Here is a 26,037-nt window from a genome sequence, read left to right on the forward strand (position 1 = left end):
AAAAAAAAAAAACACTGAATTACAAAAAAGCACTTCAGATATTTATTGGTTCAATGCTTCCTACCTTGAAACCCTATCAGGAAGAAAAAAGAAAAAAAGAAAATAAAAAAAACCCCAAAACCCTCACCTGTTGTACAGTTCTACATGCTTTAAGGGTTCAGAGGGATAAGAATCCCTAATAGCGCTAGATCTGAGTGTATGGTATATGCTTTTTTATGCTCTGAGAAATAATGTACTCAAATACTGTTATTGTAATACAGTAATACAGGCACAGTGTAGGCATCTGCAAAACCAAAACAGCAGAAATGTGTAATATAATATTCTAATAAGAACTCTTGTTTGTTTGCTTGGTTTTCATTGTAATTCTTACTTCTCCATTAATGTTTTGTGGATGTTCCAATTAATCAGTGCACTCCTGTTACAAACAATATAAACTAGCTCATTACATTCATCATACTATGAAGTGTTAAACACGTCACTGGAGCATTTGTTTGGTTGTTTGTTGTTTTGTTTTTTTTTATAAACAAAATCCAAAACAGGAAAAAAAAAATCTTGATAGTAATTGAATTGCAATTGAAATACTAAATACTGTGTTAACTAACCTGACATTCGGGATCACCAAATCGGCAGTTAAACTCCAGCACCTTTGGCCCCAGCTTAGTCAACATGAGCCCCGCATAGAGCACACCTAAAGGGGGGGAAAGGGGTCAAAGGTATCCGACTTGCTGTTCAAACAAAGCCTTTTCAAACAGCTTCGGTCATGAAACTTTATTTTCTTGTTTCTAGTATTGGCGGAGGATTCTGAAATAGCGAAACATTGCTTTTAAAAATCACCTACCAACATACGGCACGCCCTCTTGTTTCATGCCATCTACAGTCTTCTGTAGTACAGTGGTTTTAATCTGCTGAAGCATCTCCTCGGGCACCTAAATAACACACAATGGTTTGAAAGTGTTGATCATATCCTCAGAGATAAATGGGCAAATCAGATTTTATGATGTGCATAACTTGCATCTATCTGGGGAATACTAATAATGATGTATATGTATTAAGCCAAAAAAAAAAAAAAAAAAGGGTACTATATAGGCTTGTGTGAAATTGAGCATCCTCGCTCACAACTTTCCATTCTAAAATATTGCAATAAACAGACCATTGTCCAGAACAGTTCAAATAAATAAATCAATAAATAATAATTCCCACCATTTAGTTTTAAAGAGAGTACAGGAGTGTGTAATATTACCAGCCTTTTACAAACAGGTTATCTAATGTCTACATGGCAGACATTTTCACTGTGTACAGGTGTCTCTCAAAAAATTCAAATATCGTGGAAAAGTCCCCCCCCCCCCGTAGTTTAATTCAAAAAGTGGAACTTTCATATATTCTAGATTCATTACACAAAGTGAAATATTTCAAGACTTGTTTTGTTTGATGATTACAGCATACAGCTAATGGAAATCAAAAATCCAGTATCTCAAAATATTAGAATAAACAATTTAGAATAAAGAAATGTCGACCTTCTAAAAAGTAGGTTGGAGGGCACCACAAAAACAAACAAACCAAAAAAAACAAAACACCACTGTATTTAAAGCACTTTCTAATCAACAACAACAACAACATTTGTAAAGTTGTAGATCTGACATCATTGTAGAGCTATTTAATGTTTTTGGGTGAAATTCTGACCATTTACGGCTGAAAATTGTCATTGTATTTGTCTAACGTTAACCAAGTTACGCTCATACATAGAATATAGAATTTATTTCACATAAAACTCAAAACATTCTCCATTTACTTTAACAAAAAAACAAATGAGATCAATGAGATCAATACAACTGTGGGGGAGGGAACGACTGCGCTGTTGGCATATTTTTGAGTGTCAGCTTATACAAGTGTACTCCTACGCAAAATGCAGAATAGCTGGTATGTCCCTAATATAATACAAGTGGCAACAAACATCACTGGATATCATGGCAATGTAAAATTGTGTTGGGATGATAATAGTATAGCACACAAGCCTAGTACTATATAAATATTAAAGTGTAAAGGCCTCTGTTCACCTGTGGGGTGGGGCAGTAGGCCCCCATTCCCCCGGTGTTTGGACCCTGATCTCCATCTAGCAGCCGTTTATGGTCCTGTGCTGGAGGCATAGCAGCCACTGTGGAGCCATCACTGAAACACAAACACTGAAGAAAAGTCAGAGTGTTTAGTAGCTAAACGCAGGCACAGAAATGGTGTGCGTGAGAAATAAAAAATTTTTTTTTTAAAAACTGCACTCACTGAAACTTCCTCCCCCTCAAGCAGTTCTTCAACCACCACAGTATCACCTGCAGCTCCAAATGTCTTATCCTAGAATATTAAAAATAAATAAATAAAAAAATCACACATATTTAACACAACACACAAATTTCTGTGCTGGTTCGATGATATATGATTGAGTATGTTGTTTGTTAACACAATATTAGCAGAAAACTCATGCAAAAGAAAAACGCAGTAACACAAAAACAGAACTGCCTCACATAAAATCTTACATACTTTAAGTCTCATCAGAGCACTGATCATTTCCTCTACCACTTTATTTATGATGTCCACATGTAGCAAGGGTACAACTTTATTTCTGAAATACAGTGTACATGCCACCTCATACAAATCGAGAGCGTAAACTCTACGCCCTCTTGTTTGTTGTGTTGCTGGTTGCATATGAGAAGTACTTCGTAGTAATATAATCATAAAATGTTACATTTTGTCCTTTTCTGAACAAATCTGTTCAAGATCACTGTACTTTCATGCCAACATACCCTAAACTGAAACATTCAAGAACGAAGGTCACTCTTGGTTTGAAGGAGAGAGAGTATTAAAGCAACAAAAATAAAAAATATTTGAAAAAAAAAAAAGAAAAGGAAAAAAAATAAATAAATAAAAAAATCACGAAAATGCAGGTACTGACTGACCTTCATGATGTCCAGTACTGCCTGACAGGCCTCATCCTTATCCTTTGCTACTATCACTCCTTTCCCTGCAGCCAGTCCGCTGGCTTTAACCACTAGTGCTGGGAAATCCGCTCTACCAAAATAAAAATAATAATCATTCTTGATTCACTTTCACTATTCCATGGATAGATTTTCAACATTCAGTGTTCAGAAACATCTGGCAGTGTATAAGTAAATAAATAAAAGGGTATAATTGTGAATGTGCAAAAATGTACTTTTGGGAATTTGTTTAAATTCTTCCCCCCCCCCCCCCCTTTTTTTAAAATACATGATTTTGCATGATAAGATTTAAAAATCAGTACAATTTATTAGAAAACCCCCAAGAGTAGAGGACAAGAAATCCAGTTTGGTAAGTGACCAGCGACCCATCGAAATTAAAGACCACATGCAAGTCACAAATTTCTAATTATTACTTTTCTTACACACAGACTCCCTTTATACATACTCTCGAATGTAGCTGCAGGCCTCCTGGGGGTCAGTGAAGGAGCTCCAGCGGGCCGTGGGGATGCTGTGACGGTCCATGAAACTTTTAGCAAAACTTTTGCTAGCTTCCAGCTGTGCGGCCTTTGCAGAAGGCCCGAAACACATTATGCCTGCTGCAGTTAGATCATCCACCATACCTGTGGCATGAAGAGATTTTACACTTATATAAAACAGCTCTTTTTCCTACTACTCATTGTTTAGTCATTATACACAACACAGGTTGCGTAGTAAAAAAAGCTCTTACCTGCAGCTAAGGGAACCTCTGGGCCAACCACCACCAGTCCCACATTATGATCTTTGCAATACTGTGCCAGGATGGCATGATTACTCACACTCACAGCTGGGGAGTGTAAAAAAGCAAAATGTGAATTCGACAGAAAACAAGACATTAGAGTAGCTAAAGAACAGACGTACTTGAGACACACACTCTCACACTCACCTGAGTTGGAGATCTTTCCACAGTTGGCTGTGCCTGCATTGCCAGGGGCAACTAGGACTTGCTGGATATGAGTTGACTGAGCCAGCTTCCACGCCAGCGCATGCTCGCGCCCACCACTCCCGATAACAAGCACGCGCTCAGCCATGGCAAACCGTCTACAAAGAATATAATAAGCAATCAGTGGAGGCCCAGATTCCCCTGAAACAATTACCGAGTGTTCCAAGTAAGGCACTTAAATACATTGAGACCACACCATTAACCTCTGCAATATAACACTGCAAAAGGTCACAAAATGCAAATGAGAGCTTGGACTTAATGATGCTATTCTGTTGTTAGGTGTATGTTAGATGAGAGCACAGGTAAATCCCAGACATTACAAGCAGTCATATTTCATCATGCAGTTAGATCTTTAAAGAAATATTTATGTCTTTGCATGCTGTAACATTAAACTTCCCCTTCACTGGAGCTAAAAGGCATAGTGCGATCTCATTCCAGCATGACAATGCCGCTGTGCACAAAATGAGCTCCGTAAAGACATGGTTTGCCAAGGTTGGTGTGGAAAACCTTGAGGGTCCTGCACAGAGCCCTGACCTCAACCACACTGAACACCTTTGGGATGAACTGGAACACCGACTGCACACCAATCACACCTGATATCAGAGCCTTCCCCTAGTAATACTCTTGTGGCTGGAATGGCACAAATCCCCACAATCATATAGCTAAATGCACTGGAAAGCATTCACAGGATAGAAGGGGCTGTTATCACAATAGTGGGAGGCCCAACTCCTCATCAATGCCCGTGGATTTGGAATGGGATGGGTACACAAACTTTGGGCCATATTGTGTATAACTATGGACAAAAGTACCACACACAGCCAAAACAGTAGCACTGGTCATCCTGAAAATATAACCTTTGTCCTCAGCACATCGTTTGGCAAGTGTGATGCAATAACACTATCTGTATATTAACACTATCTGTGCTTGAAAGTTTGTGAACCCTTTAGAATATTCTATAGATCTGCATAAATGTGATAAACATTATCGGATTTCCAAAGTAGACAACGAACCCAGTTAAACAAATGAATCAAAAAATATTATACTATTTATTTGTTGAGGAAAATGATCCAATATTACATATCTGTGAGTGGCAAAAGTATGTGATCCTCTTGGATTAGCAATTAATTTGAAGGTGTAATTAGAGTCGGGTGATTTCAAACAATGGGATGACAATCCCAATACGCTTGAGACAACACCCATTTTGCATACTTGTGCTGGTGTGAGGGATTCTATTCAGGGGGTTGAATAATTTTGAGACTGAAGAAGTTGCATTTTCAGTTGAATTTGGTGAAACCACTTGAAGCATTCATGGTGTTGAACTATATCAATTGCTTTTGTTTGATTTGATCTCTGCAAACAGCTGAAAGTCTGGACATTTTGACAATAAACCTGATTTGCAATGGGGGTTGAATAGTTTTGATTGCCACTCTATGTAATACTGGATCATTTTCCTCAATAAATAAATGACCAAGTATAATGGGATTTTTGTCCCATTTGTTTAAGTGGGTTCTCGTCGTCTACTTTTAGGACTTGTGTGAACATCTGATGTTGTTTTAGGTCATATGCAGAAATATAGAAATTTCTAAAGGGTTCACAAACTTTCATGCACCAATGTACGCGTTTAGTGCACCAAATATCCGTATCTGCTATTCAGATGTATACCAGAAGTGGGATTATAGTGCTTTTAACAGTAGACGTCATCAGAAAGCAGCTTCACAGCAATCCAAATGTAGATCTAGATCCCCACTGAGCAAAGCAAAGCAAGACCGTGGCAAGGAAACACTCCCTGAGAGTACATGAAGAAACCTTCAGAGGAACCAGACTCAACTGGGTGATACCAGATTATAAATTTTTACTCTTTTACAGCTGTATATTCTAATCAAACAGTACTAAATGTTTTTAAAAGGATTATCGGTAAGAGCACATTATGAATTAAGAGTCCTGGAATAAGCACAATACACTTCGACAACTGTAGACTATAAGATCGAACAATACTGCGTATGTTGAAAGAATATTTGGTATGAACAAGTTTTAAGTAAGAGACTGAGTATGGACCCTACCACTACACCTCTGGAAACACTGGAAAACCCTTAAAACACACAAAAATGCCAGGAGTGTCATCATGGTCTGAATTCTGGTTCTGACAGTTCCTCAACCTCACTTGGGTTACTTGTGCTTATAACTGGTCTGAAGTAGAGATGTCTGCAGAATTTTTTTTTTTTTTTTTTTTTTTTTTTAAGGCTCGCAGTTATTTATCTATAGTTTCATATATGACCACATGCTCACCTCCACATGAAACCCTCCCACTTTATACACACCTCTAGTCTCAATCAAGCAGATACGTCATGAACCATTCTAGCACGATTTATAAATAAAACAAGAATAGTGCACCTCTTATTTGCAACTGTATCCACTTAGAACATCTGTATACCTAACTAGTTAGCAACTTAATTTGATGCGAGTGTATATGACTGCTATGATCAAAACAACTCTAATAAGTAGGTCAGGTTCCAACAAGTCTGTTCAAGTCAGATATATACAAATGTCACCAACTGCACAACTATTTCCCTCCATCCAGATCCTGGAAAATGTAACATTTTTGGCTAACTTGGCAATAACGAAGACATCATGAAACATTTTCCTATACCTATATATCGTTGGTAGTTTCTGAACACAGATCAATTGCATGTTACCTAAATTATACTCTGCAAAAAAAAAAAAAACCGTCCCTTTTTCAGGAGACTATAATTTATAGAATTTTATAATAATAATAAAATTTATATTTTGTAAAATCCAAATAAGCTTTACAGATATTTATTGGAAAGGGTTTAAACAATGTTTTTTCCATGCTTGTTCAATGAACCATAAACAATTATTGCATATGCACCTGTGGAACAGTCCTTAAGACGCTAACAGTTTACAGGCAGTCGGTAATTAAGGTCACAGTTACAATAAGTTAGGACACTAAAGAGACCTTTCTACTGACTCTAAAAACACACACCAGAAGAAAGATGTCTAGGGTTCCTGTTCACCTGTGTGAACATGCCATAGACCTGCTACATGGAGACATGAGGACTGCAGATGTGTCCAGAGCAATAAACTGCAATGTCTAATGTAAGACGCCTAAGACAGTACTACAGGGAGACAGGAAGGACAGCTGATCGTCCTTGCAGTGGAAAATTACATGTAAACGCGTGTCCCCCAAGACGTGATCGAGAACTTGCAAATGTCTTGGTGGAAGAGTGGAGTAACATCTCACAGCAAGACCTGACAAATCTGTTGCAGTACATGAGGATGAGATGTGCTTTAGTACTTAAAGAAGCTGGTGGACACCAGATACTGACTGTTACTTTTAATATTGACTCCCCCTTTGTTCAGGGACTCATTACTCCATTTCCGTTCTTAAATTTCTGAAAATTGTTCAGTTCATTTCTCAGTTGTTGAATCTTTTTATATTAATGTAAATATCTACACATTAAGACATTTGCTGAAAATAAAAGCAGTTGACTATGAGAAGACATTTCTGTTTTTGCTCAGTATATGAGAAGTACCGATTATAGAAAACAAGCCTTCAAAAGACTAATATTAAAGTATTGTGATTTGAATCATGAAACGGTCTTTGAATCCTCTTCATATTATTTTTGCCATAAACCCACCTCAATACAGCACCATCCAATTAGATTAGCCCAATAGCCTCACGGAAGCAGTTTAATTAACTGACCAGAAAATTGACCTATGGGATTCAAGCATGAAATGGAGCCAGTGAACTTTTCTGCTGTACTCGCACTCTAAATCTGTATATGACATAAATGCCATAACAACAAAGATGCATGTGAACATAAAGCACCTTTCATTTGTCTGAAACAGTAGTTCACAAGTAATCTGTGAATAATGAGGTTGTGAAATAAGTTTCCACACCTTTTACTCTGACAAATCTGATTCCGTGCTAAATTGATACTTTTGGTCTGTTTGCTATTTGGTTTAATTTGGTTTCACATAAAATATTACATAATTAGAAAATAACTAGGCATGAGATGATTCACTAAAGCTACAATAATGTATCCCAATACAGGCTTCATGAGACGATACTGACAAGATGATATTGACAAATAAAATTCCATTTCATTTTCAATACCACTTATCCTATACCAGGTCCCAGGGAGTCTGAAGCCTACCCCAGAGGACTTGGGGCACAGGGCGGGGGACACCCTGAACAGGGTGCCAACCCATCGCAGGGTACAATCACACACACATTCACAATTTAGAAATGCCAATCCGCCTACAACACATGTCGTTGGACTGGGGGTCGGAAACCGGAGTACCCGAAGGAAACCCTTGAAGCACAAAGATAACATCCAAACTCCACTCACTGGAATCGAACCCCCAACCCAAGAGGTGCTAGGCAAATGTGCTAACCACTAAGCCATATTATTACCATGTTATTTTAATCTTTTTCAGTGTCAAATGTATTTCATGGTGACATTAGTAATATGGCAAGATTGTTTGTCGGTAGATTGCCCCTTAAATGATTTAGACATAATAACAAATTTGAACCACTTGTGTGCTTCAAAGAAACCACTGGTGTACCAACAACCAGAAATCAAACAGGTTAGCCAAGGTAAACAGCAGTTGATGACAGAAACATTGAGTGAGCTGTGAGGAAAACCCCAAAAACAACAGTCCGTGACATCAACAACCTCCACAGGGCAGGGGTGAAGGTACCACAAGCCACCATTCGAAGAAGTGCAGAAATAGAGAGGCCATACCACAAGATGTAAACCACTCATGAGCAATAAGAATAAAAAATCAGACTGGAATTCGCAAAGAAATACAGAGATGAGCCACAAAAGTTCTGGAACCAAGATTAACTTCTACCAAAGTGATGGAAAGGCCAAAGTCTGGAGAAAAAAATGATCTGCTCATGATCCAAAACATAGAAACTAACCAGTCAAGCATGGTGGTGGTAGTGTTATGGCTTGGGCTTGCATGGCTGCTTCTGGAAAAGGTGAACTAATCAGTCCGTACAGGATTTTGCAGAGTTTTTTGTGACTGTCGCGGCCAAAAATGCTCGATTTTGCTGCGGCTTTTTTCAAAGAGCTTTTTTTGTGGAAAACTACTTGAATCTGCAAAATAGCAATTGCATGAAATTGTTTTGAACGGTCTTTCACAGTGATGTTTGTTGTTAAATTAAACCCTTTATCTGTACTCATGCTCGACGACGTGAATCAAAGTGGGCTTTGAAAGAACGTACGTTGTGATGAGGTCACACAATGCGTCTTTGGCCCTCCTCCGAATTCCACATAGTTTTCCTTGATTTTACGTTACATTGCTGTGATTGCAAAAACATGGAGGGACTGACAAATCTTTATTAACTAATCTGTTGCGTCTACAAAAACAATCTGTCCTCCATTTTACAGAGAAATGCATCCGATTTAATTGGGAGGAACGTCATGTAGCAAGACAGTGAACAAAAACACATTGCCAATACAACAAAGGACTTCATCAGGGGGAAAAAGTGGAAGGTTTTAGACTGGCCAAGTCAATCACCAGACCTTAACCTATCAGGGCATGCATTTCACCTCCTGAAGAGGAGACTGAAGGGAGAAACCCCTTGGAAAAGCAACACAAAAGAAAAATGCAACAGAATGGTGATATCAGTGGGCTTGATGCAGTTATTCCAAGTAAGGCATATGCAACCAAACATTAAGTGTTATTTACTTTGAGCCTATATGTTCCAATTATTTTGCTTGCCTGCAAATTGGGTGGTCTGCCAGCAAAGGTCCCAGGTTTTAAGTTCTGAAATACTAACCTATCTCCATACTAAGTGCATCTGACATTACATTCCTGGATTGTATCAGTGACTTGACTTGAAGAACTGTTGTGAAAAGCAAATCTGCACACAGAAATTGTCCTGGAGGGCAAAGAAAAGGGGACAAATTGCTAAAGGAGGTCATGGTGGAACAGATTTTCCAAAAGCAACCGGAATTGGAGAGACACTAAGAAACATATACATCTAAGAGTACCACAATTTGTCTGCAACTTTCTGCCCAGTCCATCAGAGTATACTGGGCACTACAGGGTCACCGGAGCAACGGGGGCGAGCTGGCATTTGACCCAGCAGTTTTCAAACTACTGGAGCGGTGACCCAGCACTTCAGGAAATAACAGACAGGTCTGCAAAGTTTAAAAAATCAAAGCGCACAACAAACAGGGTTATTGACTCCCAAAACAAGGAACAGTTTCTGAACAGCTGAAACGAGTCATTAGTAATTCCAGACTTACTTCCTGTACTAACCTACGTAGGTCTGTAACAAAACACCGGGTTCTGGTCTTCAGCGGCTGCTCGTGAATAGATGGAGTTGATACTCATTATGAGCTGTGGGCGTTTCCTTTTCGACACACACTGACAACAGTAGACCAATCACAACAGACTGGGACATCTGACCAATCAGAGCAGAGTATGCTCTCTGAAAGGAGGAGTTTAGAATAAATCCTTTAGGACGGAACATTGAACAAATCGTTTTTTTTGACACTGGGTTTAAATTATTAGCACATTAAAGTGATGACCTTGGATGCATGTAAATCTATTGTATGAGACCTTTAAAACAAAATTAGGCACGTTTCAAACATGTGACATATGCACATATTCTGTATTCTGAAGCAATTACATGGACATTCCTCAAATGACATCCTTCAAATAAAGTAAATAAGGCTTGCTGGAAAAACATTTAGTGAAACAGACAGTGACAAACAGCCTATTGCGGACCATGAACATCTTCGTCTTCGATTTTTAAAACATATTTTACAATTAGTGTGATCTAAAATCCGTGAACGAATTGTTTTGCCGTTATTAACTGCACAAGGAGTAAAATGAGAAATGATGGGTGTGAGGTCGAAACAAAAACTACACTGACGTTCATTAAAAAGGCGAGTCGTGCCCTGTTAACGTATTATAATCAGACCCTGGCTCTAATATATATATTATATATATATATATATATATATATATATATATATATATATATATATATATTATATATATATATATATATATATATATATATATATATATATATATTATATATATATATATATATATATATATATATATATATATATATTATATATATATATATTATATATTATATATATATATATATATATATATATATATATATATATATATAATATATATATATATATATATATATATATATATATATTATATATATATATATATATATATATATATATATATATAGTTAATCTGTATGGTAGGGATGAGCGATATCATTCTTTGCAATACACCGGTAAAAATTCTCCCCACAATAAGAATTAGTCTTCCCGTGATAATAACAATAAAGCCTAGTTGATAACGTATTTGTGCGCGACGGTCGGCGACTACTTTGCAGCGCGAAAACAAGTACGGCAGAAGGCAGTAGTGAACCTGAGGAGGAGTTTATCACTAAATGAGGAGCTACTGCTACAATCTGGAACTGGTTTGGTTACAGAAAATCAGTTTTACTTTTAGATCACTGTTTGAGTTTCTGAGGCTCTAAAGATCAAAGATAAACACCAGAAAATATCATAATATAGTTTTAAGTCCATATCGCCCATCCCTACTGTATGTTTTTTTTTTGTTTGTTTGTTTTTTTATATAGACAAATGACAGATGTACCTCTTCTGTCAGACAAAAAAAATTGCCTCACCACTTTAGAGTAGTGGTGCCAGCCCTGGTGCACTGTACACTCAGCCAGGGCAATACACATGATCATGTCGGTGCAAAAATAACATCTGCTCAGTGCTGGTCCTATGGTGGTCCCTTCAGAGTGATGGAGTTGATGGTAGGTGGGTGTGTGTGTGTGTGTGTGAGATGTACCTGATAACATGGCAAAAAAGCAAGAGTGTATGGACAGAGTAAGCTCCTAAGTAGCAACTCGGTGTATGGTATAGTTTAGTATATTTACCAAAATACGAAGATTATTTTGTTTCCCCTAAAGTATTCTTAAATACAACTTCCGGGTCTCTAGATCGACTTAATAATATCTTAAACGAGACGGACAGAAGCACAGCCACTCATCTGACCCGTGACATCCATATCTGCAGATAAGTGAAGGATTTCAGGGTTGTGAAATGGAGTACAGCCTGGCTCTGATCAACACAAAGCTACTGAGCAAAGACGCACGTGGCTTCTGTAACTCACTGGTTTTTGATTAGGATTTGCAGTCACGTGATTCAAGTTCTGGAAACATGCTCATCCTACACACAGCTGCAGAACGATCGTGTATAACTGCTTGAATAAACAACGTACTTTTAAGATAACACAGCATTTGTTATGGCTATATCCTAATAAAAGTCTTCTTTTTGCACACATAACTGTGAGCTTCTTCCAAGTTGAAAAGAAACTTTCTTAACACAGCTAAAAGTTACCTGTTAACTTGGTAGATAGTAGTAAAGCTTTCAGAGAGTGAGAAATGTAAACATATGACTGACCTTCTGATTATAAGTGAAGATAAAGCGAACTGAAATGTTTTAAGGCTTCAGGAGACTCTGGAGAGACTGGAGACTCAACCCCACCTCTATAGAGAGCACAGAATAACAGTATCCGCCCCCTGCTTCTGGATTGGCTTAGATGTATAAGCTGTGAGCCAATCATAGTGCAAGGCGCGGGATCTGTCGGTTGTGGAAATCGATGACGTGAACGCTGTGTAGTTTATATAAAAGCACCGAGATTGTAAAACCAGATCAAGAATTAACAGACAAAAGTATGACTCAGTTTAAAGTAGAAAGTATGCTTCACGGTTTACGAGTACGAGTGACGCAAATTTCGTCAGCAGCAGAGTACACACGCCGCCCGATTTTTCTAAGCGCGCGTACGCGCAGGCCGCACATGCGCATTTAATTCTTTTGCACTATTTAATTGTTCCTCAAGGTGGCAACAGTGACCCAGGGTCGTTGATTGTCAAGGTGGTTGAAGAAAAAATTGAAGAGACGGAAACGACTGCAGGTATGAAAGTAACCGCGTTTGTATAATTCTAGCCTTAAAGAGCATATGGATTTGTATATGTGTGCTAATCGTGGCGAGAGATTGCCCAAGCATTCTTCTTCGTTGTCGCCCTTCACACCAGAAGACCTGTTTTACTGCTCTGTACTGACTCTTGTAGGCCAGGAGGGGTAGTGCAAGTTGTCGTAAAGCGCATGCGTCATGGAGTATACTTTAAAAGGCTATGTGTATGTGTTAAAAAAAAATGAAGTATATCGGAGCCTTTAGTTTGAAGAGTGCTCAGCTGTCTAAATGTACACGTTTCTGAAACTTGCAAAGATTGACCTTGCTTTCATCTTGGGTTTTTTTTTCAGTCATGGTTAATGTAGTTCAATTAAATCTAGTGCCCCATCAGGTTGCTTTCTATAACATTCAGAACAGGTGGAGGAAAGCAACCTGAGCCTTATTGTAGTGAGAACACACCTGTACTGTACCCTCATACCTTTATTCTTGCTTATTGATTATTTTGATTATTAATCCCTTGTATGAAATGGCTGATTGGGTAAACCAGCCAAGTCATCCTCAAGTTCTGTTAATTACTTAAGTAGAATGATTTGTGTGCTTAGGGTCCTTGTCTTGCTGCATGTCCCACTTTCTCTTGAGATTCAGTTCATGAACAGATGTCCTGACATTTTCCTTTAGAATTCGCTGGTATAAATCATATTCATTGTTCCATCAATGATGGCGATGAAAAAAGTTCTATTTTTGTCTCATCCATCCACAAAACATTTATTTCCCAACAGCTTTCTGGCTTGTCCATGTGATCTTTAGCAAAGTGCAGATGGGCAGCAATGTTCTTTTTGGAACACAGTGGCTAGAGAGCAGTGGCTTCACATACTTTTGCCACTCGTGGATATGTAATATTGGGTCATTTTCCTCAATAAATAAATGACCCAATATAAATAAGTATAATATTTGTCATATTTTGTTTTATTGGGTTCTTGTTTTCTACTTTTAGAACTTGTGTGAAAATCTGATAACGTTTAGGTCATATTTAGACAGAAATATAGAAAATTCTAAAGGGTCCACAAACATTCAAGCACCACTGTAAGCATCCGACTGACCCAGGACACCGCATGTTTATTTTTATGCCTCAAGCAGAACATAACCAACTTAATCTGAACTGAAAATGTAGTATGATAACTATAATATTGTAATTAACTATTTTTGTACAAGTAACATTTTAAAACTTACTTCGGAAATTCATTAGAGAGGTTCTTTAATGATAGTGTCAGGTTGTGAGGTTATGACACTATGAGGTTCTCATAGTGATCTTTCCCAAGCACATTTAGCTGCGATTCTGAGAAATGCAGTTGCATGTCTCCAGTGAAGCATGTGTTAGCCCTAAGCCTCCTAGAAAGATATATGTAGCTTAGGTATGGGAGAAATTGCTAATGGATGGGAAAATGTTTTTTGTTCATTAGGGATAAACATACATTTAAAATTTAGATACAGAATGTATATATTTCTGTAAAGATGCTTTGTGACAATTCCTATCATTCAAAGCACTATACAAATAAAATGGAATTGAATTGGCAATTAATAATTCAGGACAAATAAAATAGTTTGACATACTTTCATTTTTTAACTGAAACAACTGATCAAATTGTAAACAAATTAAAATCAGCGCACTGCAATCAACCACATTTCCACTCTTCCTTTTTAATGACATAAATTAACAGCTTTAACAGTGTTACGACCCTTTATTTTTGTCTTGGTTTTTTTTCCTCTCTCTGTTTCGGAAGTGTTTGTGTCCAAGTACGGTGCTGATTGGCTCCTGCATTCTACCGAGTGATCCATCCTGATTGGTGCAGTCGATTCCAGGCACGCCTCAAAAGCCCTGCTGTCACTTCCTTCAGGAATTGACATTGTGTAGTGTGGGGGAGGGTTGTTGATTTGACTGTTTGTTTAGACAAAGTTTGAATGTTTAAAGCTCTGATTGTGTGTTAGAAATTGTAAGTAAAAAAACTGTTTGGTATTTCGACCTCATTGCCTGATTAACGACATTACGTGTGGTTTGCCCTCTTAACTAGTTTGCTTGACGCCATTTTGTTTACCCACTTCTGGTCTTTGTTGTGGGATAGGTAGTCAGGGAAGGTGATTGTATTTTTCTTTTCTTTTGTTTTAGGTAAATAAGGGTTGAAATCGGTAGTGACTTTTTGTTTGATATTTTTGGCTTGGTCAACTCCCGAAGCAATCTCCCTATTCATGTTTGATTGTTGGAATCTTGTTTATATCATTAAAAAAACACAAAAGATCTCCCTGCTTCCGCTCTCTCCTTTCATGTTGCACCCTTTTCCCCTAGACGGGACGTAACATGAAATTATAACTCACAATCAGAGCTTTAAACATTCGAACCAATGACACTCCCCCACAGAACACAATGCCCTCCCAAAGCAAGTGACAACAGGGCTTAGGAGGCATGCCTGGAATCGACTGCACCAATCAGGATGGACCACTCATTAGAATGTAGGAGCCAATCAGCACCGTACCTGGACACAAACACTTCAGAAACAGAGAGAGAAAAAAACCAAGACAAAAATAAAGGGTCGTAACAGACAGGCATGATATATTGCTGATAACTTCATGTTACAGGACAAGCCCACATGTAAGATGAACATGCACAACAACGAAGCTAGCAAATTCCAATTATTTACAGGACTTATTCTTTGTTTTCCAATTAGACAACAGGATGTTTTCTGCGCCAAAGGAAACTTGTCTTGGTGGTTCTCCACTCAGACATAGAATTACGGTTACATACGTAACCTTCTGTTTCAAGATATCATCGAAAGTCTGAAATGCTGGCAGACCTTGTCATTATTGTTAGTAATAAAGTATAGTGAATTATTAACAGTTTCTGACACCATATAATCAATTACAGTTACAGTACTGAAAATTAGACCAAACACAGTATAAGAGGTCCAGAGATTGTTAAATCACAGCAAAGGCAGTTCAGGGGCACAGAGGAGCTCTTGACCAATGGATGAATCCCTGAGGGCAAAAAGTGTAATCCCTGAGCTGTATGCTGCTGGGATTGTTATGTGCGTCATTTTTAGGTGGTCTTCCTCACAGTTTTCTCCATCAATCAATTTTTGAACTTGACCTAAAATACATGCAAAAAGAAGATATTGTTTAAGGCGTTTGTAATAAATGCAGAAATATACAAGCAGACAACATCAGATGACATCAGAGTTACAGTGCGCTCCAGAATTACTGGCACACACCATTTTTGAGCCAAAACATGATCGTTTATTTTGAGCTAAAATATCTGTGGATGCTGTATACTATTAACACAAGCCTTTTTACTTAGGTACTGAATTTTCTGTGGGAAAAAAAATGCTTAGACCCTTGACAAAGGGATTTTCCATGTGTGCAACCATTTAATTATTCCCCAAGGAAACAAAAACTGATCAAGGGCAACAACTGATTTTTTTTTTTTTGTTACCGAGAGAAATTTAAAAAGAATACCATTGATTCAAATGAATTTTACCATATTTCCATGGAAAATACTATTATTTAAAGCTGTTGATGTATGAGTTTGGATTTTCACCATAAAAATGCTATTGCAAGCTACTTGCAGACACATTTCATAATGTGGGTTGTGCTGCACCCTTCTACACTGTGCCAATTAATCTCATTGAGATATAAACTTAATGAGCACTTTATTAGAACCAATTTAGATTTGGATAATAGATTCACCCCAGTGCTTAACAGTTGGCAAGGTGTTCTTTTTGATTTTTTACTTCATCAGTCCACAGCAATTTGGTTCTTCTATGTACATGTTATTTTGCATACAGTGCATCTGGAAAGTATTCACAGCTCTGTGAATGTTCTTGAGTGGCCCAGCCAGAGCCCAGACTTGAACCCGATTGAACATCTCTGGAGAGATCTGAAAATGGCTGTGCACCGACGCTCCCAATCCAACCTGAGTGAGCTTGAGAGGTCCTGCAAAGAAGAATGGGAGAAACTGCCCAAAAATAGGTGTGCCAAGCTTGTAGCATCATACTCAAAAAGACTTGAGGCTGTAATTGGGGCCAAAGGTGCTTCAACAAAGTATTGAGCAAAGGCTGTGAATACTTATGTACATGTGCTTTTTTTTTTTTTAAATGAATTTGCAAAGAATTCAAATAAACTTCTTTCATTATGGGGTATTGTTTATAGAATTTTGAGGAAAATAATGAATTTAATCCATTTTGGAATAAGGCTGTAACATAACAAAATGTGGGAAAAGTGAAGTGCTGTGAATACTTTCCGGATGCACTGTACATCAGATGCTCAATGTAAGGTTTCCTTCTGATGACTCTTCCATGCAGATTATGTTTGTGTATCTTAAGTTCATCAAATATAAATTAACTGTGCATTAATATTTGAGAATTTTTTTATTTGTTTTAAATCGTTGGCTGAAGTGTTTGTGTTTATTTCTTTCCTCTTCCAAAATCAACAAAATATGGAATTTGGCCAGGGGTGCCCAAACTTTTGCATACAACTTTATATTATATAGTGGTTTTTGTCCCTTCATGCAGTAATCATGTCTTTTAGCAAAACAAAATAGCTTAAAAATGTTTAAGCATTTGTATAAATGCTTAAACATTTTTAAGCTATTTTGTTTTGCTATGTATAAACAGTTTTATTTTAGGTAGGTAGTTTCTCTTATTGTTTGAGTAGAACATTACAATGACTGTGTGCACTGTTTATACAATTATTTTTGCTCATTTATATTAAGGTTGGCAATAATCCTGGAAGGCCTGAAAGAACAGCTTCTATGGTACCTTCCACATTAAGGGTTTTCCAGCGGGGATCGTTCTGATGGTCTGAGATCAGTCGAAGAGGAGAGTCTGCCGTTAATCTCTTTAAGACATCTTCACGACGTATCAGCAGCACAGAATCACTGCACAGACGCACAAGTAACTCCTCTTCGCTAACTGTGGAATCAAAGTCACATTATCATAAATGTGCACTCTGACATACTGCTATATATGATGGGTTACAAAGACATGTAATTTGCATAGTTTACTAAGTTTTGCACAGTTATGTTCTTTAGTTTGTCCTGATTTTCTTTCTCTTCTGTATAGTTACTGTATATTGTGTAGTAATAATATTCCTAATATTATTGCTAATATCCTGTATGTTGTAGTCCATATATTTTCTTATACTTTGCACACTGGTCTGGGAAAGATGCAGTCATTTGTCCCATTTCAAATAAAGTGGTGCTTGAAAGACCGATTGTGTACAAATGCAGGAAATTTAAGACCACTGTTACCCTCCCCAGGAGTGCCAACAAAGATCACTCCAAGAGCAAGACGTGTAATAGTCTGCGAGGTCACAAAGGAACCCAGGGTAACTTCAAAGCAACTAAAGGCCTCTCTCACATTGGCTAATGTTCATGAGTCCACCATCAGGAGAACACTGAACAACAATGGTGTGCATGGTAGGGTTGCAAGGAGAAAACCACTGCTCTCCAAAAAGAAAATTGCTACCCCTCTGCAAGTTTGATTACGCGGACAAGCCAGAAGGCTATTGGAAAAATGTTTTGTGGACGGATGGGACTAAAGTAGAAAATTTTGGTTTAAATGAGAAGCGTTATGTTTGGAGAAATGAAAACACTGCATTCCAGCCTAAGAACCGTATCCCATCTGTGAAACATGGTGGTGGTAGTATCATGGTTTGGGCATGTTTTGTGGCATCTGGGCCAGGTTGACTTGCCATCATTGATGGAACAATGAATTTTGAATTATACCAGTGAATTGTGAAGAACATCTGTCCCAACTGAATCTCAAGAGAAAGTGGGTCATGCAGCAAGTCAACAACCCTAAGCACACAAGTCATTCTACAACCCCTGGCAAAAATTATGGAATCACCGCACTAATAGGATGCTCACACGGCGTTTTTACTTTGTAGCAAATAAACAAATCACAGATATGGCACAAAACAATTTTAGTTTAATAGCTGAACATTCTGGCTTTGTGAAACGTACATCAAACATTTTAAATTAAATTGTTTTAATTAATAGGATATTTTTTTCCAGATTAAGCAGAGGAAAACATTATGGAATCACTCACTATTGAGGAACAAATTATGGCATCATCAAAAAAAAACAACAAAAAAAATCACAATTAGTACATTGTTGCTCCTCCTCTGGCTTTTATGATAGCCTGAATTCTTAGAGGCATGGACTTTACGACTGAAAAACAATACTCTCCATCAAGCTGGTTCCAACTTTCTCGAATAGCAGTTGACAGATCAGCTTTGCAGGATGGAGCCTTGTCATGGACCAATTTTTTAAATTTCCACCATAAATTTTCAATCAGATTGAGATCTGGACTGTTTGCTGGCCAGGTCATTCAGTTGATATGTCTTTCCTGAAGAAAAGCTTTAACACTTTTTTCTCTATGGCAAGATGCATCATCATCCTGAAAAATGACTTCATCATCACCAAACCGATTTTCTATCGATGGAATGAGAATAGTGTCCAAAACTTCAGTGTACACCTGTGCATTGACTGTTGAAGTCTCCCCTGGTCCTTTACCTGACATAAAACCCCACATCATAAATGAGTGAGGAAATTAGATTTTTTTTTCTTCAGGCAGTCGTCTTTATATGTTTCATTAGGAACGGCAGAAGACAAAAGTTCCAGCATCATCTCCTTGGCCAATGCAGATTCATGAATCATCATTGAATATCACTTTCATCCAATCATTCTCCATGATCACTTCTCTTTGGCCCACTGTAACTTTGCTTTCTTCTGTTTAGGTGTTAGTGCTGGTTTTCGTTTGGCTTTTCTATACGTAAATCCCATTTCATTCAGCCGATTTCTTCCAGTTCTGTCACAAACATTGACTCCTGTTTCCGCCCATTTGTTTTTCATTTGTTTTGTTGTGTATTTTCTATTTTCAAGGCACATTTCTTTGAGTTTTCCATCCTGGTGCTTTGACGTCTTCCTTGGTCTACCCGTACGTTTTCCTTTTATAACCTTCCCATTTCATTTATACTTGCACCAAATGTTAGACACAACTGACTGGGAACAACCAACATCTTGTGCCACGCACTGTGTTTGATTTCCTTCTTGAAGGAGTTTTATAATCCTTTCCATTATTTCAGTTGACAACTCTCTTCTTAGAGCCATGTTTTCTTACAAAGAGTCCAAGATTAAGGTCTGTAAGCACGCTCTTTTAACTGCAGACTAATTTGCATGTTTAGATTTGTGCTGGTATGTGTATTAGAAATGCAAATTCACGGTGATCCCATAATTTGTTCCTCAACATTGAGTGATTCCATAATTTTTTCCTCTACTTCATCTGAAAAAGAAAAAAATCCAATTAATTAAAATAATTTCATTTAACTTGTCTGAGGTATGTCTCACAAACCCAGAATGTTCAGCTATTAAACAAAAATTGTCCTGTGTCATATCTGTGGTTTGTTTATTTGCTACGAAGTAAAAAAAGCTGGGTGAGCAAATGTGGTGATTCCATAATTTTTGCCAGGGGCTGTACAAAGAATGGTTAAAGAAGAATAAAGTTCATGTTTTGGAATGGCCAAGTCAATGTCCTGAAGTTAATTCAATGGAAATGTTGTGGAAGGACCTGAAGCAAGCAGTTCATGTGAGGAAACCCACCAACACCAGAGTTGAACCTGTTCTGTACTGAGGAAAGGGCTAAAAGTCCTCCAAGTCGATGTGCAGGACTGATCAACAGTTAGCCCAAATGTTTAGTTGCAGTTATTTCTGCACAAGGGGGTCAGACCAAACACTGAAAGCAAAGGTTCACATACTTTCCCCCCTCACAGATATGTAATATTGGATAATTTTCTCAATAAATAAATGACCAAGTATAATATTTTGTCTCATTTGTTTAATTGGGTTCTCTTTATCTACTTTTACGACTTGTGTGAAAATCTGATGTTGTTCACAAAAAGGCTAAAGGGGTTCACAAACTTTCAAGCCCCACTGTACGTACTATACTATATATGGACGACAACAAAAAAACCTGACTAAATAAAAATGTTGATAATTTGAGGTAACATTTCATTTATGTACAAGTAAGGGCTAATTCGGGAGAAATATAGAAAACCTGCGCAAGTAAAATTGGACATGACGAAACTAACAATAACGTGACCGTTTTACCCAGCTTTGAAATTGCAGACCTCTGATATCACTCCACATACCCAAGTCCAGTGGATTAGTCATGAAAACAGCATTGGCTGCCACCCCAAATATCAGTTGGTGATGCCAGGCATCAGGGATCTCTTCACCTTCTGGCACTCCACGCTGCATGTTCATGGTGGCGACAGGTACAGCTCTATTCCGAATCCAGTGTGCCAGCCAAGGCACTAAATTTACCTGCCTCGGTGGGTAGAAACCAAAGAATCTGCCCAGCACTCGTCCACCACTAGCTTCCTTTGCGCCATCTATCAACTGCTTATGTGTGGCACCTATAAATGAATACCATAAATACACAATATATAAATTGTATACTGCCTTGCTCAAAATATGATTTCTTATGTGTTCGCAATGCATCTGTTCCTACAACTAATAAACTTAGCATTAATTCTAAATTCATTAAATTCTCCTGAAATCCAGTGGGTATAATGAACCTGTTGGTTATTTTCACCAGTTCTGTTAACATGATTGAAATTTGGGAGCACTTTTTTCATTTTTTCTTGTATATCAAGAAAGTAAGCTAAAGTATATTCAAAATTGCATCACACACATCTGAGAGGCATCATCTCTCTGTGTAACATTAGTGTAAGGCAATGTACCAGCTTCGCTGCGAGAGTGAAGGTAATCAGGCAATGGGGAATTATTCCTCCTCAACTTAGTCCGTACACAGTGATCAGCTGTTTCTGGTGCCACCACAATCCCCAGAGCCTGCAGCACATCCACCACTGCTGTAGCACCACAAGCTGAAACCCCAATCTGGACTGTATGCCTCTCCGCAGCTTCTTGGATTGACCACAGCAAGGCTTTGTGCTGCTCTCCATTCCCTTCCTTCTCAGTATCTGTAACACTGCTTGCTGTACTGAATGAAACTTCCTCCATCTTAATGCCTGGATGTTAATTACAAGACTTTGGACACTTGAAAAAAAGAAAAAACAAACAGGAAAACAGAATGGAAAGAAAGAGAGTGAGTGCTTTTTGTGATGGACTATGTAAAGTCCATGATCTACGATCGGAAGATCGGGGGTTCAAGCCCTGGCGCTGCCAGGCTGCCACTGTTGGGCCCTTGAGCAAGGTCCTTAACCCTCTCTGCTCCAGCGGTGCCGTATCATGGCAGACCCTGCACTCTGACCCCAACCTCCTAACATGCTGGGATATGCGAATAAAAAAAGAATTTCGCTGTGCTGTAATGTATATGTGACTAATAAAGATTCCTTATCAATATCATTATTTCCCACACGGGTGAGGGCACAGAACCCAGGAATATTGACAACCAGCCAAGTCTTGATCAAATACAGCATGTCTTTGCAACTGGCTCATCATGGTTGAGCTCCAGCCTGTCGTATTCAGCTCTCCTATTCTGTGCACTTTGTGGCTATACCACATTACCAATAGAGGACAGTACGTTGGAATAGAGTAATGCTGCTTGAATAAAACTTAACTCATAGGTGCTGGCTATTTTGCCTCATTACTTCGTGTTAACTATGTGACTACTATGGGTTGCCTAGACTAGTTAAATAATAAACTCAGTAGTTGCTACTGTACGGAGTGTCGAGTAGTCAGGTAAAAGAGCTGTCTTGTCATGCTAGTAAAAAAAAAAAGGGTTATTCCATCCATAGCCATTTACTCACCGTTCATTCTCATTATCACTGCATCATTTTGTCTGCATTCTTGACAGAATGTATAGCATTGTGCAAATGCATGAAGAAATGCATTTGTGGTGCCACGACCAAAGATGACTTCTTTCTATAAGAAACAAAAAATTTGTTCTGTTAAAACTCTATTCTATTTTATAATACTAGTGTGCATTTAAAAAAAAAAAAAAAAAGCTTTCTTCTTCATATACCCTAATTTGTAATTTGATATTCCAGTAATCATGATGAATAAATGAATATACAAAATAGCAGATGATGTCATCTTGTTTAAGCGTGCTTAAGTCCGAACAGGATTTCGTGGGATTTTTCTTATGATTGTCGCGGCCAAAAATGCTTGATTTTTTTTGTGCTTTTTTTCGTGGAAATCTACATGATTTTTGCAAAATCGAAATTGCAGGAGATTGTTTTGCACGGTCTTTCGCAGTGATGTTTGTTGCTAAATGAGACCCTTCTTCTGTACTCATGTTCGACGCAGGTGAATAGAAGTATGCGCTGAATGCACGTTGTGATGATGTCACAAATCTGTGCAAAATGTGTGGTAATTTTGAAAAATTGCAAGCTCCTCCGGATATCGCAAATTTTGCTTGATTTTGCGTTTATTTCTGCGATCGCAAAATCCTGGAAGGACTGGCTAATACAGAGTCAGATCAGAGGTACAGGCCAATACAGACTCGTTTTTTGGTCGCTTCCGAAACTGTCCAGAAACAGTTTTTGCTATAAACATGGAAAAGATGACTGGCTGACTACTTCTTAAATTACTGCTAGACTGGTAAAATTAGTAGTCGTGCGACCTCCAGTGAACACATTACGTGGAAAATGTGGCCTAATGATGAATGTAATTCAAATCGCTATCAATGACTATGTTTACATGGACAGCAGTAATCTAATTATTGACCTTATTCTGAGTAAGACAATATTGTGATTAAGGTGTTTACATGAGTCGCTTTTAGAATATTCCTTTCATGTTCCCGTTTTACATGTTATAGAACATAATTAGATTAACGGCACATGTCATTACGTCCCCGCGCCACACCGTCCGATGTTCCCTCCAGAATTTCACTTATCGACATACAGTTCGTCTTCGTTATGGTACCATATACAGTTTTGGGTGTTTTTATTAAAAAAACGCTTCAAGTGCTGTTAATTTTTTGTCATGCTATACATGCCAATAGACAACTGCTTGAAGCCGTGGGCTGCATCCCAAACTGCATACTTACCTTCTATACGGTAGCCGAGATGCATATATTTCGCCTACTACAGGCCTATAGTAGGTAAGTACGCGGTTTGGGACGCAACCGTGTTTTCTTGTTTGCCGTAAAATGGTTGAGCACTGCCGTGTGTGTACGTCTCCTGTCGCAAAATGCAGTGAAAACTCTTACACGACGTTAATAGTGTGATTAAGGTGTTTACATGTCTGTAACACACCTCGATAATGCGACTAAAACAGGAATACTCCACAGGTCTTAATTCGATTTGTGTTTACTTCGACTTTAATCGGCTTAAGGTAATTAAAAATTGCTGTTTATATGGTAGTTTCTGAATCAGAGTATTGTCTTAATCCGGTTAATAGTGGATTATTGTTGTCCATGTAAACGTACTGATTGTCTTGTTGCAAATTATACGCGGTGACATCTGAACACTATGCTCATACTGTTTTATCTGCACTTGATCGATTAATGAGGAGAGGATCGGATTGTCTCTCTGGAGGAACTGTGAAGAAACCTACAGCACAATAACATTTCGTCTCAGAAAGGGTTCCGAGTAGGACACTTTTGTCAGTCCCTCCAGGATTTTACAATCACAGAAATGAACGCAAAATCAAGGAAGCGCCCCAATATTCGAAGGAGCTTGCACTTTTTCAAAATTACCACAGATTTTCTGCAGATTTGGGCCAAGACACGTCATGTGATGTCATCACAACGCGCAGTCTTCGATTCAAACGCGTCGAACATGAGTACAACTAAAAGGTCTCATTTATCAACAAACATCACTGTGCAAAACAATATCGTGCAATTGCGATTTCACCAATTCAAGTAGTTTTCTGCTAAATTTTCATTTGCATTGCAAATTCTCAAAAACAAAAGCCACAGCAAAATCAAGCATTTTTAGGCCCACAACAATCACAAAAATCATATAAACAGTTCAGAAATACTATGATTAAAATAGTCACGTCACCATTGATGGTGTTGACGTGTGGTTTAGTACAGTATGCTGTTTGTTCTGTATCCACAGAAGGCACTCACACTGCAAATAAATAAACAAAGTACATTTAAACTGCACCTTTCTTTGAGGCTGGGGTGGTGGTACCCTCAAAGGCGCACCTTTACTAGCTTTAATGTAAATACAGTATACCTTTAAAGTGATTTAAGGTAGATAAAGAGACCATAATTCATTTTGGTCCACACAGACTCAAACCATTCTAACTGGAACCTTTTCTGATAGGAAAACACTGTTAGAACCCTTAAGGGTTCTAATATTTTTATGAGTGTAGGCCATGCTCTTAACAAACTAACATAAGGATATTTAAGGGGTAACTAGCAGTAGCAATAACTTCTGACTGGTTATTTAATGTTGCCCAAGAACAAAGAGCCGCTAAATTCAAAACATACCAAATCGCCCACTTCTCACAAACTTATTTCCCTCTCCGGTCGAACTGGCTTTATTTTGCTTCCGTGATTTCCCGATACAGTCGGAGTCAGTTGTCAGGATTGGCTCAGAACTCTCGGCTTGCGCATGCTGATTGGTCCGAGCTTCCGTCAATCAAATCACATAGCTCTGCTGTCCAATCTGCTGAGAGTTTTAACCACACGATGGCAGTGTTATATTTATCAGTATTACATTAAGCTGAAGTTTAAGTAATGCTAAAATAATATTAAAGGTGCTATCTGTAATGTCAGGTTTCTATCATCACTACTTTTATGGTCTTTTGTTGTTGTTGTTGTTGTTGTTTTGAAAGATTTTCTCTCATTATCAAATAAAATAATTAAATCAGACGTCCAACTCAAGGCCGGTGATCTAAATACAGGCCGCTGCCTTGTTTCCTCTTAGTTAATCCTGAAATAAAATGCTGAAACAGTCCACAATGTCTATTAGCCTAAAATTTTAACTCTATCTAGATACACCGCCACTATACAGTGTATGAGCTCACATCTCACAGTGCTGAACCACTGCTTAAGATCAACACCTTGTCTGTTGTGTTTGTCAAATCCTAGTCAAAGCCCGGAT

The 26,037-nt window shown here is 38.1% G+C and overlaps 2 protein-coding genes across 3 annotated transcripts in view; both read right to left on the reverse strand.

Moving 5' to 3' along the window:
* LOC128602443 (trifunctional purine biosynthetic protein adenosine-3) overlaps positions 1–13,158 on the reverse strand; it is a 34,247-nt gene extending 21,089 nt beyond the window's left edge. The window contains exons 1-9 of the mRNA XM_053616245.1: positions 12,456–13,158; positions 3,907–4,061; positions 3,712–3,807; positions 3,430–3,604; positions 2,946–3,057; positions 2,275–2,343; positions 2,055–2,180; positions 839–926; positions 603–688 (exon numbers count right to left, since the gene is read on the reverse strand). Of these exons, the coding sequence (XP_053472220.1) occupies positions 603–688; positions 839–926; positions 2,055–2,180; positions 2,275–2,343; positions 2,946–3,057; positions 3,430–3,604; positions 3,712–3,807; positions 3,907–4,051 (897 nt within the window). The 5' untranslated portion in view covers positions 4,052–4,061; positions 12,456–13,158. The remainder of the gene's footprint in view (positions 1–602; positions 689–838; positions 927–2,054; positions 2,181–2,274; positions 2,344–2,945; positions 3,058–3,429; positions 3,605–3,711; positions 3,808–3,906; positions 4,062–12,455) is intronic.
* A 1,409-nt stretch (positions 13,159–14,567) lies between these two features.
* Positions 14,568–25,950, reverse strand: LOC128602449 (uncharacterized). 2 transcript variants are annotated; one of them, XM_053616257.1, is made up of 6 exons: positions 25,422–25,950; positions 22,789–22,903; positions 21,760–22,075; positions 21,166–21,432; positions 17,775–17,927; positions 14,568–16,108 (listed from the first exon to the last, which is right to left on the reverse strand). In XM_053616257.1, exons 3-6 carry the CDS (start codon positions 22,037–22,039, stop codon positions 15,942–15,944), a joined length of 867 nt encoding a protein of 288 aa, XP_053472232.1. In that variant the 5' UTR covers positions 22,040–22,075; positions 22,789–22,903; positions 25,422–25,950; the 3' UTR covers positions 14,568–15,941. The 2 variants fall into 2 exon arrangements, with proteins under 2 accessions (XP_053472232.1, XP_053472233.1); XM_053616258.1 differs by having other exon boundaries at positions 21,760–22,532.
* Positions 25,951–26,037: the final 87 nt, after the last annotated feature.

Source organism: Ictalurus furcatus, chromosome 26 (genome assembly GCF_023375685.1).
Source record: "Ictalurus furcatus strain D&B chromosome 26, Billie_1.0, whole genome shotgun sequence".
NCBI classification, from domain to species: Eukaryota; Metazoa; Chordata; class Actinopteri; order Siluriformes; family Ictaluridae; genus Ictalurus; species Ictalurus furcatus.

Bases quoted from the DNA above. Each gene is read 5' to 3' on its own strand.
- LOC128602449 (XM_053616257.1), bottom strand. From the start codon at position 22,039: ATGGAGGAAGTTTCATTCAGTACAGCAAGCAGTGTTACAGATACTGAG. The intron at 21,433-21,759 runs GTACATTGCCTT...ATTCATTTATAG, and splicing joins TCACTCTCGCAGCGAAGCTG to GTGCCACACATAAGCAGTTG. The intron at 16,109-17,774 runs GTACCATAGAAG...CATGTATTTTAG, and splicing joins GAAAACCCTTAATGTGGAAG to GTCAAGTTCAAAAATTGATT.